Consider the following 21756-nt stretch of genomic DNA (forward strand, 5'->3'; position numbering starts at 1 on the left):
AAAAAGGGCATGATGTTTTCGACTTGCTTTCAAATGGGGCAGAAAAAAAATGTGAGTGTATGCATGTGTGACTGTGTATGTGTCTACACATCTATATCTATCTCTATATAGAGAGAAAGGAAGGGAGAGAGAGATAAAGCAAACATTATAAAATATTAATACAAACATTTGGGAACTCAAGGTGAAGAGTATATTCTTGCAGCTTTTTCTGTAAGTGTGAAGTTATGTCAAAACAAAACATTTAAAACCGGTGTATTTTTGGATAGTGTCAACCTAAATAACAGAGAGAGGCTCTCTAAAAGAAAAGAATATTTATTTGGTAATAGAGCATTGCAATGGGAATAACCATGTCATAGTAAACTATGCGCATATTCAGAGAGGTAAAGGAAGACGAAGGATTTTAAAGGAAAAAAATGAGGAGGATGGCATTTTAATTGTTTTGAAATAATTATCCTTGGCTACAAAGATCAATAACAAGGTTGAGGTCAGTCCAGGGTTGGACAGGTAGTTGCTGGACAGATGCTGTCACAGAAGTATTTTTTGTTATCAGGCACACAAGCATGAGAACCCTCTCTTCACAGCCTTCCCCAGCTCTGTTTGTAAGAATTGGGCCTTTGTTTTGTTTTGTTTTGTTTTTTTTCCTGCTTTGTTTGTTTGTTTTGAGAATGGATCTCACTCTGTCGCCCAGGCTGGAGTGCAGTAGCCAGAGTGCAATAGCCAGACTCTAACTCCTGAGCTCGAGCGATGCCGATCCCGTCTCAGCCTCCCAGCTCAACTAGATTTTTGCTTGTTTGCTTAAAGTTGAGCAAAATTAGCCTCTTACGAATCTACAATGTTTTCTGTATCTGTGTTTTCCCCCCACTTATAATGTTTTTTATCGTGTCAAATGTGCATTTTTCTCCCTTTATTTTGATTAGATAACTATTTTATTAGTTTTTTTGAACTGAATTTATTAGTCCTTTGATATTAGTTTTCTTTATTCATTAATTTCTTCCTTTATCTTCACTAATTTCTTCCTTCTGCTTTCCTCATGAAGTATCTATATATGGTGTTTTTAGTATTTGTATTTTCTACATATGCTGCAGTTTGCTTTGACTTCCTCTTTTGCCCAGTAGTCAATCAGAACACCTTTTATGGGCTCAGATGGCTTTAAGATTTTTATCTTAGCTTACTTCTTTATTTAGTTATCCTTGAGCACACTGAAGAATTTGTGTCTCGCCCTCCACCCGCATTTGACTTTTCCCCACGGCCCGCCTCCCAGACGGGAACGAGGGGCGCCGGGGGCTCGGGACAGACCACGCCACGGGGCCGAGGAGGAGGTGACCACCACCCGCGTCCCCGCCTCGGGCGCGGCCCGACTGGCCAATCGACGCCACTGAGCCAGGCTCTGTCCTTTGATTGGTTTCAGCGGAGACGCCCCCTACACAGGATAGGCCCGTTGCGATTGACTTGGATGGTGGCCGGCGGAGGACACCAGGCTCACGGAGCTGAGCGAAAGGTGCAAGACGCAGCGGCAGCTGTGCAGGGGAGCCGGAGCGGCTGGGTCCCGGGGCTATGGTGGCGGCCTCTGCAGCGTCGATGCTGCTGGTGGCGGCGGAGGCGAACCGGTGGCAGCGTCTCCCCGGGCTGCTGCTGCCGCCGAGGTGGGTGGAAGGGCTGGGGTGGGGGCGAATGGACCCATGTGAGCGGTGGGAGGGGCGGAGGGACAGAGGATCCGGGTGCCGGGGACAGGACGGGAGAACCCCGGCTTCTTTAGCGGGATTCTGCTGTCAGTCCCGGCATCGAGAGGGAGCCATCCACACACCCAGCCCTTGCCTTTCTTCCCTCCTCCCCACATCCACCCTTCAGCCCGCCATTGGCTTCCGTTTTTCCATTTGCAGAGAGGTGGAGCTGGGCCTGCCGTCTTCCAAGTTCCTGTGGGCGTTTGTACAGCTCTTAACTCTTTACATTGTGCTTTTGCAGCATTCCTTGTGTGGGGAGCGTTGTTATAACCCGGTTCTGATGAAGCCCAAAGAGATCAACGACTTAGCCAGCTTTATGCAACTAATAAGAAATGGGGCCAGGATGCCTTCAAAGTCCATTTCAGTTCAGCTATCGCCCATCAGATGTCCAGTTCAGAGAGACTCCTGGAGTTCTTTGTTAGAATGTCAAGTATCAAGAGCAAATGTGCCTTCCAGGGGGCTCGGAAGTTGTTTTGTCAAAAGCTCTTGTCTTAGGGCCGGGCGGTGGCTCACGCCTGTAATCCTAGCACTCTGGGAGGCCGAGGGGGGGTAGATCCTTTGAGCTCAGGAGTTCGAGACCAGCCTGAGCAAGATGGCCAGACCCCATCTCTACTAAAAATTGAAAGAAATTAGCTGGACAACTAAAATATGTATATAGAAAAAATTAGCCAGGCATGGTGGCGCATGCCTGTAGTCCAGCTACTCGGGAGGCTGAGGCAGTAGGATTGTTTGAGCCCAAAAGTTTGAGGTTGCTGTGAGCTAGGCTGACACCACGGCACTCTAGCCCGGGCAACAGAGTGAGACTGTCTCAAAAAAAAAAAAAAGCTCTTGTCTTGTACCCAAGTTTGAACAAAGCTATAAGGTGACTGACTCCAGATCTGTTTCAAATTTTGAGCTCTGACAATAACTTTGGCAGTAAAAACACTTTCAGGCTTGTAGATAGTTTCCTTTTTTGTCTTCTTTTGCTTCCTCATCATTATCATCGTCCATCATTCTGAAAAGACAGTATAGCTTGGTGCTCAAGGGTACAGGCTCTGCAATCAGAAGGCTGAGGTCTCAGCTTAGCTACTCACCAGGTGTGTGACTTTGGCTAAGTTACTTGATATCTCTGCTTCAATTTCCTCACCTAAGAGGAGGTGATGATACTAGTATCTAGAAGAGATAATACTAACACATTGGGTTTTGCAAATTAAATGAATTAACACATGGAAAGAGGTTTAAACTGAATCTGGTACATATGAACCAATCCATAAATGCAGCCTTTGAAGACTCCACCATTTAGATTAACTTTTTCATTTGCTTTTATTTTCCACAAGTTACTGTAGATGCCTTGGATTTTCAGTTACTTAATTATAGGATTAGCCCCAGAGCAAAATAAGGAAGTTGGCGAAAGGTAATGTTAGTGTTCTTGTTCTTTTTTTTTTTTTTTTTTTTCTTCTTCTTCTTCTGAGATGAAATGTCATTCTCTTGCCAGAGCTAGAGTACAGTGTCATCATCATAGCTCACAGCAACCTCCAACTCCTGGGCACAAGTGATCCTCCTGCCTCAGCTTTGCCAGTAGCTGGAACTACAGGCACACACTACTATACCTACCTAATATTTCTATTTTTGTAGCGATTGGGTCTTGCTATTACCAGGGCTGGTCTTGAACTCCTAGCCTCAAGTAGTCCTCCCACCTCAGCCTCCCAAAATGCTAGGATTACAGGTGTGAGCCACTGCATCCTTTTCTTTCTCCTGATTTTTCTTTTCTTAGGTTCCCAGGGCTCTTCAGGATACTACCGCAAACCCACTTTTTTCTCTTCCCTCTCAAAGGTTAGCTATTGCCAGTAGAACTATGCTCAAGTATATGTCATCCTGAAAAGTGTTAGAGTTATTAATGGCTTATAGAATTAAAAACCTCATCAGTACAGAAGATTTCATATGTCATGATTCTCTAGTAACTCAGAGAAAAGACTCTCTAGTGGTAGAATTATAGACATGAGAATAGACTGATATAGGGAAGCAACTTCCTAATCATGTTGGTTAAGCCATTGTTCTAAGTTCTAACTTAGATAATTGTGAAAAAATGGAATAGGCCAATACCTGTTAGAACATTGTTGGGATAGAGGATCTTCATGGATTTCTACCTAGTTAAGACACTTCAAACAAGTCATTTTGCCTCTTTATTTCTCCATTTTCTTTTAATATTAATACAAGGACTTGAAATAGAATTGTATACTTTTAAAACTGAGGGGTATCTTCAAGATCACCTCTTATAGTCTCTTCTCTTATGTGAGAACACTAAAGCCCAACATATGAAGTTCACATCTTCAACTGGGATGATGTTGCCCCTACAAGGGTGAAAATTGGTTTTTGGGAGAGCCAGAAAATCTTAGATGCTGTCATGGTTTGTAGCCTTCCAAAGCTCAGCCCTACCTATCCCTTCCTACATGGAATAAAATTTTATTTATGTAAGTTTTCTCATTAGGAGGGTAATAATGAGAAAAAGGTTGAGAAACTCTTATGTAAAATGGCTTGACCCAGGGCAAGCTGGTCGTTGGAGGGACTCAGATGAGAACTCAGTTCTTTTGGCCCCATGACCAGCATTCTTTCTGCTGCCCTTGTTCAGCTTCCTTCCCTTTACTTCTCTGGTCTTAATTTTCAAACCTGTCTTATCAGAGGGTTGAATTCAATTAGTATTTTTCAAACTGTAGAGTGACCAGCATATTTTATTTAATAAAATAGAACAGAAAGTATCAAAATACAAGGTGAGTCATCTTTCATGAAACTTCTGTTTTAATTGTGTGTATAGTGGGTAGTTTTTATTGTAAGTTGTAGTCAAAAAAGTTTGAAAAATGCTGAACTAGATTATCTTGAAGTACTTTGGTTTTTTAATCGTCTCCAACTCTGTGGCCACATGCCAGCCTCTGAAGCAAACGGGTTAGGTGACTCCTTCAAGGACAGGTAGTGCCAGGGGAAAACTGCCAGAACCCTTGCTCCTGATTTGTAGATTAGTTTTCTTCCAGAAGGTCTTCCTAAGTCACTTTCTTAGTAGGCCTACTTTTTGTTATTAGGCTTAAAGTTTCAAGTTTTAAGAAATTTAAATTCTTTTGAAAGAACAGTGACCGGTCTTAAATATTCTGTTCAGTTTTTATTCCATTTGGATTTATTTTATAGGAGATGGGCTTGGATGCAAAGAACCATGAAGTATGCAACAACCACAGGTACTGACAGACTTTGTTGTACTATTTGGTTTTTGCTTCATATTGTGAACTAAGGCAGGGAAATATTTAACATCTTAATCTGTGCATAATAGAATTAGTTCTCATAAATTTTGAATTTTCGTGATAATTTTCTTAGTATTAAGTCATGGTTTTCACCTCTTATATAAAATTTCTCTTGCTATTGAGTCTAAAATATAGAAGGTAATATTGGAAAACATTCTATATTCCTGTTGCTGTTTCCGTTTGACCCTCTTAGTGTATTGGATTCGAAAAAAATAACTATGATGGTCTAAATCAGTGCTTTCAAAAGTTCGTTTAAGTAGCAGGACTTTTTTTTCAAATAGAATTTTACATGGAATTCCTAGCTATTAAACATATAAAAGTGCAATAAAAGTAGACCTTCCAGTTGACTGAGTGTAACCCTCTGGCTACCCTGCTTCCCTCCTCCCACCCACACATGCACATACTTCATCCCAGCGCCCCTGTGAACTGTGACAATTCTTGGGCTCTGTAGATCCTCATTGAAAAGCACTGTTTTAAATTATATGAAACCTTATTTTTTGAGAAGAAATAACTTTATTATAAACTATCAAAGAACATTTATTTTGTGTGTGATCATAGAAGTGCATTTTTAATGTATGTTAATGCAATAGCATGTTACTATGGCAGTGATGCCGGTAGACTGGCGCAGTAGTCATTTATATTGTGAGAGAACCACACTTCTCTGTGTACACAGGGATGGAGGCAGTGGAGCAGAGTGACCAAGAGCTCAAATTCTGGAGTGAAGTAGACCTGGGTTCAAATCTGGGATCCATCACTTTTTTTGTCTGTATAACTTCCTGAAAGTATTTCTTTCAGCCTTTGCTTCTTCATCTTTAAAACTGAGATAATGATAATATCTATTTCACTGGGATTATTGTGAGAATTTAAGTCCAGGTTGAATCTTTAGCACAGGACCTTGGGGTATAGAAAGTACTTATTAAAGATTAGTTGTTATTAACTGTGATGATTTTTTAAGCTATTATAATTTGATCCTTGGCATAAGAAATAATCTTTTAATTTATTTTAAGTCACTAAAGCTGAGTAATTTAAGATTTTATGTTAAGGGTATCTGGAATTTCAATGAAAAGAAATGCACAGTTTTATATTAGCCAAAGTGGGCCTGTAATCCTGGCACTCTGGGAAGCCAAGATGGGAAGATTGTTTGAGTCCAGGAGTTTAGGTTGCAGTGAGCTACGATGGTGCCACTGCACCCTCCCTGGGTGACACAGTGAGACTCTGTCTCAAAAAAAAAAAATTAGCTAAACTGGTCATTTTAGGCTCTGTTATGCTGATTTTACCAAAACAAATTCTTATCAGCTGGTTAGTATCATATTCACATTCTCATTCTTTGCTTCCTAGTAATGTTTGTATATGATTTCCATGGTGTTTTAAACAGGAAGAAGCATTACCAAGGTCCTCATTGCAAACAGAGGAGAAATTGCCTGCAGGGTGATGCAAACAGCCAAAAAAATGGGTATACAGTCTGTGGCGGTTTATAGTGAGGCTGACAGGAATTCCATGCACGTAAATATGGTATGTTGTTAAAAACTGGAAGCCAAGTCTTGTAAGTGATCATGCTTATCTGTCTACTGTGTTTACTGTTACTGTTTACTGTGGGCAGGTCTATGCAAACCTACCCCCAAAGGCCGAGGAAAGAGGCCAACATGTCCAGTTTCTCAGAAAGAAACATTTAATTGGAACTTAGGAACACAAGGCATGTCTTGAGTGATGACAAGATGAGACGGTGGACACCCATGCTGTTACCCCCCAGACGCAGGGCTTATATACCATAGGGAAGGAATGTGTAGGATAATTGAAGTCAGTGCCTTGGGGAAGGGCAAGAATGCTATGTGAATCTGCTTAAGGACAGGATTTGTGGGCAGGGTTATTCTCATCTAAGGGCACAATTTATGGTAAAGTAGAGATCTTAGAGGCATTCCCAGAACAGGGGTTAATCAGAAGTCAGCATGGCAGATCAGCATCTTAGATGGAGTTGCTTTAACTTCCACATGTGTCAATATTTTAGTTCTTTATAATGACAGTTGATATTTGTTAGTGTTAACAGGGTTTAAGTAGTAAGTTCAAACTGTTTACCAATAATTCTTTTTGAGGAAATTTTCCAAATATAATAGCAGTTGAACTAAACAGTGTGCTTAGTGGTAAAACTGATTTACAGGCAAGATCCTTTTCTCATGGGGGATTGGTTAAAACAGTTTGTAGAATGTAGCTAATCCACAGACCACACTTTGAGTAGCTCGTGTCCAGATCCCTGATATACCAGGAGAAATATCAAGGCTCTATTTTTATCAACTACCATTCACTGCCCAAATGATCTTAGATAAGTCACTTTATTTTTCTGAGCCTTGATTTATCTGTAAAATTATAACTAAAAAGTCCCAACTCCCCTGAGATTGTAAATATTATCAGTTTTTGCTAGCTGTTATCCACTAGACAACCCCAGCATGGGTAAATTCAGCCTTTGGCCTTCACTCTGCCTGCAGCAGGGTGAATTCATGGTGACCAGCTTCACCTGGGCTTTCATCTCTGCACAGCTGGCCCATGTGGTTCTCTAGCTGCACTCTTTCTCATTCTGTGCTATTTCATAGTCTCATTCTGTGACTATTTCAAACTTATTTTGCTTTGTTCCAACCTCTAATTCTCCCTCTAACCACCTATTCTCAGTAGATGATCTTGATTTCACAGAGAAAATAGAAGTAAACTTCCTGCCACAGAATCTGCTGACCTATCTACACCTACATCAATTCTCTTCTCATCCAAGGCCAGTGCTCTGGATTCCTTCTCTTCTTGCCTTTTTAAGAATGATCCCCAAATAGCTAAGACAATAAAATTCAAATGTCTCACCATAAAAAATGATAGGTAAGCAAGGTGGTAGGTATGTTAATTAGCTTGATTTAATCATTCCACATTGTATACATGTATCACAACATCACATTATACCCCATAAATGTATACAATTATGATTTGTCAATTAAAATATTAATAAAAAATAAAGATAATAAATTCTTATCTCAAAAAAAGGCATCTTCCATTTTTACTGTCTTTACTCTCTACTGGATCTTTCCTAAAAGCATTTAAATATGGTGTAGTGTCTCCATCTTCATAACTATTACAGCCCCACATCTCCTGTCCCCACTTACCACTCTCTTTCTTTTCCCATTTATTGCTAATTTAAGCATCATTTGCCCTGCTCTTTCCTCTTCGCTACCGCCAATCCTTTCTCAGCCCACTCCTGTTTTTTTTTTTGTCTTACACAATCCGTGAGACTCTGTTGCCCAGGCTAGAGTGCCATGGCGTCAGCCTAGCTCATAGCAACCTCAAACTCCTGGGCTCAAAGCAATCCTCCTGCCTCAGTCTCCTGAGTAGCTGGGACTACAGGCATGTACCACCATGGCTGGCTAATTTTTTTCTGTATATTTTTAGTTGTCTGTATAATTTCTTTCTATTTTTAGTAGAGACGGGGTCTCGCTCTTGCTCAGGCTGGTCTCGAACTCCTGAGCTCAAAGGATCCACCCGCCTCAGCTTCCCAGAATGTTATGATTACAGACGTGAGCCACTGCGCCCGGCCCACTCCTATTGACCTTATGTCCTCACTCTTCCATTTTGACATTATTGCTGCTAACTTCACTACTAAGATCCATGTCCCTAAATCTGATTGGAGTCTTTCCAGGCCTGAGCTGACTTGACCTCTCAGCAGCATTTAACACCATAGTAAACTACTCCATCCTTTTAGAAATAAATTCTATGGCTTTCCTGACCTCTTGCCTTCCTGTCCTCTCTTAATGTCCTTTTTCTGGACATTCCCCATCTGCCAGATCCTTAATGTTGAAGTTCCTCAGGACTTGGTCCTTCACCTCCTTCTTTTCTCACTGTATACTCTCATTCTAGATAATTTCACCTACTCCTATGGCTTTGCAAAAAACTCCCAAATTTCTATTTCTAGCCCAGACTTTGTTTTGAGCGTGTTGCATGTATATCCAACTGCCCACTCGACATCAACACTTTCATATGTCACAGGTACCAAAGTAATCTATCTGAAATTGAACTCAGGACTTTTCATCTGTACCAAACTTGCTTTTCTTGCAGCTTTCCCTAACCCATTAGACACCAACACCACTGCTCATAAAAATAATGCCAGAGATATAGGAGTCTTTGAACATCTTTCCCTCTTCCTCCCCACTCTGTATCCTTCACCCCTTCCCTCTCCATCTAGAAAAATCACCAAGTGCTGTTAATTCTACTTGCCAAACATTTCTTTCTACTTCCTTCTGCCCTCTCCCACCTGTACCTTAAGTCAAAGCGACTGTCATCTCTTATTTGGTCAAATGCTGTAGCCTCCTAACTAGTCTCCCTACTTCCATTCTTGACCCCCTCCCTCAGTCTATTTTCTGCATTTCAGCTAGACTGACTGAGAGTTTAAAATAAAAATTTGTTCATGCTACTCCTTTACTTTAAATGCTTTAAACTTTTATATAATCTACCAGATTAGTAATAATTTAAAAGATAGATAATATTCAGTGTCAATGAAAGTGGTTAGAAATTGGTATGTTGATGGAAATGTATATTGGTAAAACCATTTCAAAAGCTGATTAACCAGGAGCTATTAAAATGTGCATATGCTTCAACTCAACCCTGTAAACATTATTCTAGGTCTCGGTCTCAGAGACCTGCTCACATATATGTATAAAGATAGGTATATACAGGAATGTCTGCTAAAGCCTTGCCCATATTCAAGTGCACATTAAGAGGTACATGTTTGAAGGAACCGTGGTACCTCTGTACTGCGAAACATTATGCAACTGTTATACAAAATGAAGTAGACATACGAGTACTAGCGAGGAAAAAGCTCCCAAGGCATACTGTTAATGAAAAAAGCAACTGCAGAGGATAACTACATAGTATGATCCTATTTGTGTAAAAACCAAAACTATATGTGTTTATATAAATATATATATGAATAAATAGGATTATGGATATGGAAAAATATGTCCCACATTGATCATAGTGGAAGTTATATCTAGAAGGGGATTGCGACTGGGGGGGAGGGTGCCAAAGGGCTGCTTTGCGTTTGTATTATCATTCGCATTCTTTAGAATGAGAATAGACTTGTGTTTTGTGAAATTAAAAGTTAAAAAAAAACTTATAAAAACCCCTCTTTATGTGCTCCCTTAGGAAAAAGTCCAAAGCTTTTTAACCTCTCCCAAGGCCTTATGAAATCTGTGCCCAACTTTCCATCCACTGTCGTCTCTGGCCCCTTGACCCTTCACTCACTATGTTCCAGCACCATGGGCCTCCGTCAGTCCCTCAGATGGGCCAGGTTTCTCCCCACCTTCATGTTTTTTCTGCCCCCGTCTCCATTCCTGTTTCCAACTCCAGTCTCCACCCATTTGCCAGGCAAAGTCCTGATCATCCTTGAGGAGCCTTCCCTGACCTTCCTCCCAGACTTTTCCATACCACCTTCGGACCAGATCAGGTCTTCCTCTTATAGCCTCTGTGCCCTTGGCTTTTCCTTCATAGCCTTTATCGCAGTTGTCATTAACAGTGTGAATATGTTTAATGTCTGTCTCTCCCTCTGTACACGGACATTTGTTTGCTGTGGTACAGGCAGCTCTCACCTCAAAGTGTGGCACGTTGTAGGCATTCAGTGAGTCTTTGAATGAATGAATGAGTGAACGATGCATTCTGTCTGGTCTACATCAAGGGAATCTGTGATTACGAGAAAGCTTTAAAGGATAGTATAAAATAATTCACCAATATATGGAAAGAAGGAGCATTATCATCGTACTCTATATAAACTTTAGTAAACTTTGTAGTTTTTTTCTTGCTACATACATCTGTGTTATATTTTGTTTCTATTGTCAAATTGTAAATGTTTGGCATTAAATACATTTAACGTTATTATTGTTGCTAATAATAATAAATATCATGACTAATGCCTGTTGCTTTCTATCCAAAGACACTAATTTCACTCCAGTGTGTGGTTTATGCATGAAAATAAAATTTTTTCATAACATAGATATGAGCTGGTACTTTAGTTTCTCAATTCTTGCACTGTCCTTTGGGGTATGGTATTTTTATTTATAGTAAACAAATGACCCTAAAACAGTTCTATGTAGTGTGTGAGTATGTAGTAGTCATGTAGTCTTTTAAGCATGTAATGTTTTTTAAACAGGCAGATGAAGCATATTCCATTGGCCCTAGTCCCTCCCAGCAGAGCTACCTTTCTATGGAGAAAATCATTCAAGTGGCCAAGATCTCTGCTGCGCAGGTGAGAGTTGTGAAGAGATTTGTAATGCAAAAGGAATAAGTTTTGTACAATTTATGCAAAATTACTTATTTATAGAAATTATTTTCCATTTTTAGCCATTCTTAAGATTTTTACATTTCATTATTGGATTGTCATTGTAAACTAGGCATGTCCTTTCTCATTCCTCAGCCACTCTGCCTTTTTACTGAATCCTGTGCACTCAGATTTTTGGAGAAATAGGTAGAAGGAATGTCTAAATTATAAATAAAAAATAACAGGGAATTCAGCTTTTTAATACCTTCAGAATTAGATGCTAGGAACATCAGATCCTTTGGGAGAAATAGGTGATGCTCTAAATTACAAGCCTTCTTTGCCTTTTTTTTCTTCTCTTTCTTCTCTTTTTGCTGTCAGTGTGTTTACTCTTAGAAATCTTGCTGTCCTGTAGTTACCGATTTTCGTTTCCTATGAGTTAGAAAACCAGATAAGTAAATTTGTTAACATTCTCAGGAAATTAGAAGTGACCAGGCTAAGGCCGAGCCTGGTGGCTCATGCCTGCAATCCTAGCATTTTGGGAGGCCAAGGTGGTAGGATCACTTGAGGCCAGGAGTTCAAGGCCAGCCTGAGCAACATAGTGAGACCTTGTTTCTACAAAGAATAGAAAAATTAGTTGGGCATGGTGGTGCCAGCTACTGGGGAGCCTGAGGCAGGAGGATTGCCAGGAGTTTGAGGTTGTAGTGATCTATGGTGACACCACTGCACTCTAGCCTGGGCAACAAAGCGAGACCCTGTTTCAAAAAAAAAAAAAATGACCAGCCTAAAGTCTTAGGGGTTCCGTTTTCACTAAAGTATATACAGTAGTCCCTCTTATCCATGGTTGTGCTTTCAGCAGTTTCAGTTACTGTGGTTTAAAATGTTAAATGGACAATTCCAGAAATAAACAATAAGTTTTAAATTGCATGTCATTCTGAGTAGCCTGATAAGATCTCGTATCATGTGCTTCATCCCTCCTGGGATACTGATCATCCCTGTGTCCAGCTTTTCCATACTGACCCTGCCACCCACCCCTCAGTCACTTGGTCTCTGTCTCAGTTACCAGATTGATTGTCACAGTGTCATAGTGCTTGTGTTCTAGTCACCCTTGTTTTACTGGATATGGCCTCAAAGCACAAGAGTAGTAACACTGGCACAGGAGATGTGCCAAAGTGAAGCTGTAAGATGCTGCCTTTAAGTGAAGAGGTGAAGAAAGGAAAGAAAAAAAACACTCACACTGAGGTTGCTAAGATCTATAGTAAGAATGAATATTCTATCCATGAGAAGGGTGAAGAAGGAAAAAGAAATTTGTGCTACTTTGCTGTTGGACCTCAAACTGCAAAAATTACAGCCACAGTGCATGATAAGTGCTTAGGTAAGATGGAAAAGGTGTTAACTGTGTGGGTGGAAGACACGAACAGAAACATGTTCTGATCGATGGCAGTCGAGTTCGGTACTAGCCACAGTTTCAGGCATCCACTGGGCGTATCCCCCATGGATAAGGGAGGGCTACTGTAGACTTTAATGTATGACTGTTTGCTTCTTGGCTTTTTTTCTGGAGAGATGACATTGGCAGATAGTGGCCTGAAGATAAATGAGGAATTATTGTGCTAGTGTGATCTTTTCAGCTTTTGGATATCATGGTTTCATTTCTAGGCCAGTTTTGCCTGGAGACAGTAAACAGATCCCGCTTACTATGCTGAAGCCCTTTACTCCTTGACAATCTACCCTAATAGCAATAATATTTTAAATTACAATACATATTCTTCTATACCACATGATCCAGCAATTCCATTTCTAGGTAAATACCTAAAAGAATTTAGAGCAGGGACTCAAACAGATACTTGTACACCAATGTTCATAGCAGCATTATTCATAATAGCTAAAAGGTTGGAGTAACCCACATATCCATCAATAGATGAATGGCTAAACAAAATGTGGCATATACATACAGTGGAATATTATTCTGCTTTAAAAAGGAATGAAATTCTGATACATGCTACATGAATGAACCTTGAAAACATTCTGCTAGATGAAATAAGCCAGACTCAAAGAGACAAATATTGTATAATTCTGCTTATATAAGATACCTAGACGAGGCAAATTCATAGAAGCAGAACGTAAAATAGAGGTTACCAGGGACCTGAGAGAAGGAGGAAATATGTTTGGGATGATGAAAACATTCTGGCGATGGATGGTGGTGATGGTTGCATAACATTGTGAATGTACTTAATGCCATGGAATTGTATATTTAAAAGTGGTTAAAATGGTAAATTTTAGGCCGGACGTGGTGGCTCACGCCTGTAATCCTAGCACTCTGGGAGGCCGAGGCAGGTGGATCGCTCGAGGTCAGGAGTTCGAGACCAGCCTGAGCAAGAGCGAGACCCCGTCTCTACTAAAAATAGAAAGAAATTATATGGACAACTAAAAATCTATATAGAAAAAATTAGCCGGGCACAGTGGCGCATGCCTGTAGTCCCAGCTACTCGGGAGGCTGAGACAGGAGGATCGCTTAAGCCGAGGAGTCTGAGGTTGCTGTGAGCTAAGCTGACGCCACGGCACTCACTCTAGCCTGGGCAACAAAGTGAGACTCTGTCTCAACAACAACAACAAAAAAAGGTAAATTTTATATATATTACCACAATAAAAATGAGCACAGATTCTTCAGGTTTAGGTAAGGCTTCAGAGCTTTAGTATGAATGTTTCAGATTTTTCTTTGGAAACATATTTTGATAGAGACCACAGTGTACCTATTACCAGCGTAGGGAGAGGCCTCCCCAGAGGAAGACAACTTCACCTGCATCGAGGCTTTGCTAGTTAAGCACTAACTAGTAAGTTTGTCATTTTATTTCTCACTTTTAGGCTATCCATCCAGGATATGGTTTTCTTTCAGAAAACGTGGAATTTGGTGAACTTTGTAAGCAAGAAGGAATTATTTTTATAGGTCCTCCTTCATCTGCAATTAGAGACATGGGTATAAAAAGGTATGAGTTTATGTCTTTTTAAATATAACCATATGCAAGTCAATTGAAATTATTTATTTTACTTATAATGGTTGTTTTAATTATACCCTTTTGTTGCCATAGGAATAAGTTATTTATCTGCACATAGGGAAATACCATTGAGTTACATAAAATAGTTAATGCTTCTAATCAGTATATTACTTTGCTTTTTTTTGGATAAAAGTAAGGTGAGATGAACTACTACATGAAATGAGGAAAACTAACCAATAGACATTTTAATGTTTGTGTTAATATTTGTTGTCTCAGACTGATCTTTTCTTTTTACCTGTGAGATTTTTTTTTTTAAAAATTTCATTATAATTTATAGATTGGGTAGTTATTTGTTTTTCTCTTGAATGAAATTATTCATAGAATTGGGGCATCTTGTTTTGGTTTTTTTTTTTTTTTTTTTTTTCTTTTCTCTAAAGCACATCCAAATCCATAATGGCTGCTGCTGGAGTACCTATTGTAGAAGGTTATCACGGCGAGGACCTATCAGACCAATGCCTGAAAAAACACGCTGAGAGAATCGGTTACCCTGTCATGATTAAAGCCGTCCGTGGTGGAGGAGGAAAAGTAAGATTGTGTGTGCTTATGTTTGCCATTTCAGGTTAGTCTTCTTTGTTTTACTCACGTTGTAGTCCCAACCATCTTTTCTCTCTTAGGGTATGAGGATCGTTAGATCAGAAAAAGAATTTCAAGAACAGTTAGAATCCGCGCGGAGAGAAGCTAAGCAGTCTTTTAATGATGATGCTATGTTGATCGAGAAGTTTGTGGACACACCAAGGTGAGTTGAGCTTACTTTTCTGACTCACAGACTTTTAAAATTAAATTATAAAGTAATGCATGCACATTCTATAAAATATAAAATTGTAACAGTACATAAGTGCATTAAATTTCCCAATCCCACCCTGAAGTAACCTGATTATATGATGGAATAGATTCTTCCGGGTATTTTCTATTTGAATAGAAGCATATGTACCTATGCACAATGCACACAGAAAACAAAATACATACCTAAGAATAGTAAATAGAATCATATATATTATACACTAATATTATAGCATATTATATACTAATATTGTATCCTAGTTAATATCTTTCCCTGTCAGCAAATGTAGATCTACCTCATTCTTTTTATTGGTGGCTTAATGGTTTCATGATAGGTGTACCATTAATTCATTCAATCATCATTTCTTGTTGATGGAATTTAGGGTTTTTCAATATAAAAAAATTCTTATAATAAATCAAGCTGTATTTAAAGAACTCTGTGAGCATCAGTTGAGATGCTCAGAAATGGAAATCGTTACCCAAATTGAATTTAATTATAAACGTTATGTTAATAAATAATAATAATAGCTGCTAATGTTTACTTACCATGTGCCAGATTCTAAGTATTTTACATATACTAAATAATCTTGCTGTCCTTCTAATTCTAATTGGATTCTTACAGCAACCCCATTAGGTAGGTATTATTCTCATTTTGCAGGGAGGGCACCAAGCAGCAGAGCGGTCATGTTAATTGCATGAAGCCACCCAGCTGTTGAGGGGTAAAGCTAGGATATGATCCTGGCACTTTGACTCCAGAGTTCACACTCTTCTCGCCACTGTACTAAACTGTTTCTCTAGGTATTGCTGTACCAAATGCGATGGGGATTTCTAAATTTTTTTTTTTTTTGGAATTTTATTTTCAAGACTGTTGTTTAAAATAATATGTTGATTATAAAGTTTCTTGTTTCATAGATTTTGTTGCAATTGTTAAAAAATTACATAACCTATAAGTCAAGTGAAAAGAATAATTCATTTGGGAACCATGACTAGAGAGGGATTTACCTTGAAGGTAATGAAGTTGAAGCTTTCAGCCCTTCCCTTATATACATCTTTTCTACATCCCTGACCTGACTTTGTATTCTCAATTATTTATTTTTCTTCTTAAAGAAGGTCCCCTAATTTTTTTTGTTTCAGGCCCTACAAACCTTGGAACTGTCCCTGAGAATGGCATAGTAAATGAAATTCAGTTAGAGTTTGGTGGTAAAAAAGTCAATCTTAAAATAGGTCAATGGATTAGGAGGGCACAGCATCTGCCGTCCGTTAGTGGGAAGTAAGGCAAAAGTGGAGGAGGTTCTAAGGTAACCTTGAAGCTTCCTTCCACAATATCTTTCAAAAAAGAATAGGCTAACCAAATTAGCATACTCTTGAGTTAGCCTTATGGAGATATCAGCTAGTTCTTTCAGTGACTATAACTCTAAAAATATAACATGGAGTTATATTTTTTTTCTTTTTTCTTTTCACTTTAAATTTTTCTATCATTTTTTAACTTTATCCTTTCTTTGCTGTCACCTGTTTGTCCAAGATACAACATTTAACATTTTTTGAAGATGTAAATTCCTTACTTATGAAATGTTCGCTATACATTGTATTCCATTGTAATTTATTCCCCCAATAGCTGGAAAGCTCCTGGGAATCAAGGACCTGGTAGTATATTTAAGTATTAGCATTTCTGTATACAGTCATGTGTCACTTAACGGTGATACATCCTGAGAAATTCATGATTAGGTCATTTCATCATTGTGCAAACATCATAGAGTATACTTCCACACCTAGACGGTATAGCCTGCTACCCATCTAAGCTATATGGCATGCTCCTATGCTACAAACCTGTACAGCATGTCCCTGTACCAAATACTGTAAGCAATTATAACACAATGGTAAGTATTTGTTTATCTAACCATAGAAAAGGTAATGCATTGCACTATGACATTGTGATGGCCATGACATCACTAGATAGTAGGAATTTTTCACTTCCGTCATAATCTTATGAAACCACCATCGTATATGCAGTCTGTCGTTTACCAAAATGTCATTGTGTGGCACGTGACCGTATTTCTATTCTGTATTTTCTAGTAATAGCATTTGAATATCATGATGATCATAGTATATATAGTTTATATCCTGCTAAATAACTACCTGTTGGATTAATGGAGTGACAGAAGTTTGTCAAGGTGGTGCCGATAACTGAGAAAAGTAGGTATCAAGATGTTTTACAACTCTGATCAGAACTATTAAGTATATCAGATGGGAAACCATCTTTAAAGTATACTGTTATAGAGGAGAAAAAAGAAATCAGAGTCCTTCCTCAGTTCATATTCAATATACTAGATGGATTAAAAAAGTAAATAGGAAAATAAAAGTTCCATAACTCTTAGGAAAATATCAGGGCATTCCTAGTAGACTCTAGCTGCATCTGTCTATCTCTCTGTCTCGCCAGACTCCACCAGTGGCTAAATTGGAGTAGCTGGGATTTGATGCACTTCCTGGTTCTCAGACACTTGTAGACACTATGCTGCAGAAACTGTAAGTTGGATAAAGCGGCACAGAAAAGGGTCAGTCAGAAAAAGGAAAATAATGAGTGACTTAATGATTACAGAAGTCGTAACAGAGAACACAGATCTTCACTGAGCTTCCCTTGGAAGCAGCCAAAGGAGAAGTATTTCCCACTTTTGAGAACTTAGAAAAGAGCTGCTCCATGCTCTTGGTGTGCCCCACACATGTTCCCTTCATAACCCGGAATTCCTGCTGTGGCATTTCTTTCCCTGGAGCAGCTAAAAAAAAAAAAAAAAAGAGGAAGAGTCAGTGGACATGGTAGAATTTTACAGTTGGAATTTGAAAAACAGACACTTCAGCTCCAACATGTAAAGAGCTTGGCAGTCATCACTCACATCCAAAAAGCAAGAAAAAACCTGAACAAAATGAAAGTTCAATGACTTTTTAGACCCAGCAGAGAATTGAGGCCATGGGACAAACCACCACTCTAGCATCTGGACAGGTGGTATGAATACAGTGAGTCATAGCCAAGATCAGCTTACCTGGATCAGGAGCTGCTGAAGCCATAACTTTTTTCTTTCCCCCAACCCCTCTCCCACACTTTGAAGCCATAACATTTAAATGGGAATTTTGACAAATGGCTGGTGGCTGAGCGTGGGCTAGCTTCAAAGTGAGAAACTCTTTGGGGCCCAGTCTTAGGAGGACCTCCCACTTTCATGTTTTTTGCCTGTAGGAACCTCACCAGCTTCTCACAGTAAAAATTGGAGAAAAATTCCCTTATGTTTGGGGATAGTGAGAGAAGAAAAGTAACCATTTTGATATAGGCCCAGAATATTCTATTCTCCTTAATAAAAGAAATACTGACTCCAAAGGAAATGTTACCAGAGCTTTTTCTGTCCTGAGGAAAAGGTAGATAGCCAACTCTAACCTCCTCTAGCCTTCCTGTTTCCTGGGAGAGAAAAGAAAAAAAAAAGGCTAAGAAGGCTGGGCGCAGTGGCTCATGCCTGTAATCCTAACACTCTAGTGGCCAAGGTGGGAGGATCTCTTGAGCTCAGGAGTTTGAGACCAGCCTGAGCCCTAAGCAGGAATGAGACCCTGTTTCTAATAAAACCAGAAAAAAATTAGCCAGGCATGGTGGCTCATGCCTGTAGTCCCAGCTACTCAAGAGGCTGAGGCAGGAGGATCACTTGAGCCCAGGAGTTTGAGGTTGCTTTAAGCTAGGCTTGATGCCACAGCACTCTAGCCTGGGCAACAGAGCAAGACTGTCTGAAAAAAAAAAAAAAAAAGGCTAAGAAACACTTGTGAAGGTCACAGCACAAATACAGGCCCACTAAAAGACTGAGAATTAATCATAAGATTATAGAATGCTTTCCTTCCCACAGACTGCTATGGTCTGAACATTTGTGTCCCTCCAAAAGTCACATGTTAAGACCTAACCCTAAAAGGTGGGGCCTTTGGGAGGTGACTATGTCATGAGGGTGCTTAAGGAGGAGTGCCTAAGGAAGCCTGTTTGTCCCTCCCCTCTTGTACCATGTGAAGACACAGGAACAAGGTACCATCTATTAGGAATAGGCCCTCACCAGAAGCCAAATTTGCCAGTGCCTTGATCTTGGACGTCTCAGCGTCTAGAAATGTAAGAAATAAATTTCGTTATTTATAAATTGCCCAATTTAAGGTATTTTGTTACAGCAGTCAGAAGAGACTAAGAAACATGTCACCAGGGCCCTAGTAGAATACCAATGGATTACAACTGAAGGAGCTATGAAACACAGACTCTTTTTTTTTTTTTTTTTTTTTGTTGAGACAGAGTCTCACTTTGTTGCCCAGGCTAGAGTGAGTGCCGTGGCGTCAGCTTAGCTCACAGCAACCTCAGACTCCTCGGCTTAAGCGATCCTACTGCCTCAGCCTCCCGAGTAGCTGGGACTACAGGCATGCGCCACTATGCCCGGCTAATTTTTTCTATATAGATTTTTAGTTGTCCATATAATGTCTTTCTATTTTTAGTAGAGACGGGGTCTCGCTCAGGCTGGTCTCGAACTCCTGACCTTGAGCGATCCACCCGCCTCGGCCTCCCAGAGTGCTAGGATTACAGGCGTGAGCCACCGCGCCCGGCCAGAAACACAGACTCTTTTGAAAAAGCAGTTCCTATGGAAACCAAAGACACCAGGTGGAAAAAAACAAAACAAAACAAGGATTCTAGAGGAAAGTGAAACTTTCTGGTACCTACAGCTACTGCAAACATTAAACACAGCTTACTCCTAGGCAGATTATCATAAGACCTCACTTTAAAGGTCTGTTTACCTCAGGTCCTATTACAGGATACATCATGTCCTACCTTTTTTTTTTAAAGGAGGCAAGATCTTGCTTTGTCACCCAGGCTGTAGTGCATTGGTGCATTCATAGCTCAATGCAACCTCAAACTCCTGGGCTAAAGCAATCTTCCTGACAGCGCTTCCCCAGTAGCTGGGACTGCAGGTGTATGCCACCATGCCCAGTTAATTTTTAAATTTTTTGTAGAGATAGGGTCTCACTATGTTGCCAGGCTAGTCTTGAACTCCTAACCTCAAGCAATCCTCCCACCTCAGCTTCCCAAAGTGCTGGGATTATTGGTGTGAACCACTGCACCCAGCCATGTCCTACTTTTAACCAAAAAATTGCAAGGCATGCTAAACGCAAGAAAAAGAATGGTGTGAAGAAACAATGTAAGCATCAGAACCAGACTGAGATATGACACAAATTTAGGAATTATCAGATAGGGAATTTAAAGTATTTGATTAATATGTTAAAGACTCTAATGAAAAAAATAGACAGCGTATAAAAACAGATGGGTAATGTAAGCAGAGAGATGAAAGTGCTAAAAAAGCATCAAAACAAAATGCTAGAAATCAAAAACATTATACAGAAATGAAGAATGCATTTGATGGGCTTACCAGTAGATTAGACTAGACACAACTGAGGAAATAATCAGTGATCTTGAACATATGTCAATAGAAATTTCTCAAACTGAAACGTAAAGAGAAATTAAAAAAAAAAAAAAAAAACAGAACAGAGTATCCAAGAATTTTGGAGCAATTTTTAAAGGTGCAACGTGTTATTTGAATACCCACAAGAAGAAAGAAATGAATAAGAGAAATATTTGAAGTAGTAATAGCCAAGAATTTTCCAGAATTAATGATAGAAACCAAGCCACAGAACCAAGAAGCTCAGAAGACACCAAGCCAACAAGGATAAATACCAAAACATCTACACCTTTGCACATCATATTCAAACTGCAGGAAAAGAAAGACAAATAGAAAATCTTGAAAGAAGCCATGGGAGAAAAAATACTTTACCTATAGAGGAATTAGGATTAGAAATCTCATCAGAAACCACACAAACAAGAAGGGAATGAAGTGAAGTATAAAGTGTTAAAGTCTTGAGAGAGGCTGGGTGTGGTGGCTCACACCTGTAATCCCAGCACTTTGGGAGGCCAAAGCAGGAGGATCACTTGAGGCCAGGAGCTTGAGGCTGCAGTGGGCTATGTTCAGGCCACTGCACTCCACCCTGGGTGACAGAGTGAGACCCTGTCTCTTAAATTAAAAAAAAAGAAAAATTACAATATTGAGAGAAAAAAACCCACCAACCTGGACTTCTGTATCTAGCCCAATTAGCCTTCAAACATGAAGGAGAAATGAAGACTTTCCCAAACAAAAATTGAGGGAATTTGTCACCAGTAGACCTGCCTTGCAAGAAATATTAACAGAAGTTCTTCAAAGAGAAAGAAAATGATATAGGTGGGAAAGTTGGATATACTTAAAGAAAAGCACAGAATTAGAGAAGGAATAGGTGCAGATAAAATCTTATTTTTCTTATTCTAAATTGATCTAACAGATAACAATTTGTTCAACATAATAGCAACAATATGTTTTTTTTATTTATTTTTTTTTTTGTTAAGAAATTGGAACATGTTTATTCTTTCATGAAATCCAGCTTGCTTTCTTTTTTTTTTTTTTTTTTTTTTTTTTTATTTCATCATGTTATGGGGGATACAGAATTGCAGGTTACATACGTTGCTCCTGTACCGCCTTTCCCCCCAAGTCAGAGCTCCAGGCGTGTCTGTTCCCCAGGTCGTGCGCATTGCACCCATCATGTAGGTATAAATCCCTCCCTTCCCCACCCCCCCTTCCCGA

At 39.5% G+C, this 21756-nt stretch overlaps 1 protein-coding gene across 3 annotated transcripts in view; it reads left to right on the forward strand.

The window, feature by feature from the left end:
* Nucleotides 1-1452: 1452 nt before the first annotated feature.
* MCCC1 (methylcrotonyl-CoA carboxylase subunit 1) overlaps nt 1453-21756 on the forward strand; it is a 58912-nt gene continuing 38608 nt past the window's right edge. The window contains exons 1-7 of one of the 3 annotated variants that reach the window (XM_069472871.1): nt 1470-1643; nt 4878-4924; nt 6363-6499; nt 11157-11252; nt 14124-14245; nt 14692-14839; nt 14929-15050. In XM_069472871.1, coding sequence (XP_069328972.1) covers nt 1555-1643; nt 4878-4924; nt 6363-6499; nt 11157-11252; nt 14124-14245; nt 14692-14839; nt 14929-15050 — 761 coding nt within the window. In that variant the 5' untranslated portion in view covers nt 1470-1554. Of the gene's footprint in view, nt 1644-4877; nt 4925-6362; nt 6500-11156; nt 11253-14123; nt 14246-14691; nt 14840-14928; nt 15051-21756 lie in introns of all 3 variants that reach the window. The other 2 variants (XM_069472873.1, XM_069472874.1) reach the window with 2 other exon arrangements.

The sequence above is a fragment of the Eulemur rufifrons genome, chromosome 7 (assembly GCF_041146395.1).
Source record: "Eulemur rufifrons isolate Redbay chromosome 7, OSU_ERuf_1, whole genome shotgun sequence".
NCBI lineage: Eukaryota > Metazoa > Chordata > Mammalia > Primates > Lemuridae > Eulemur > Eulemur rufifrons.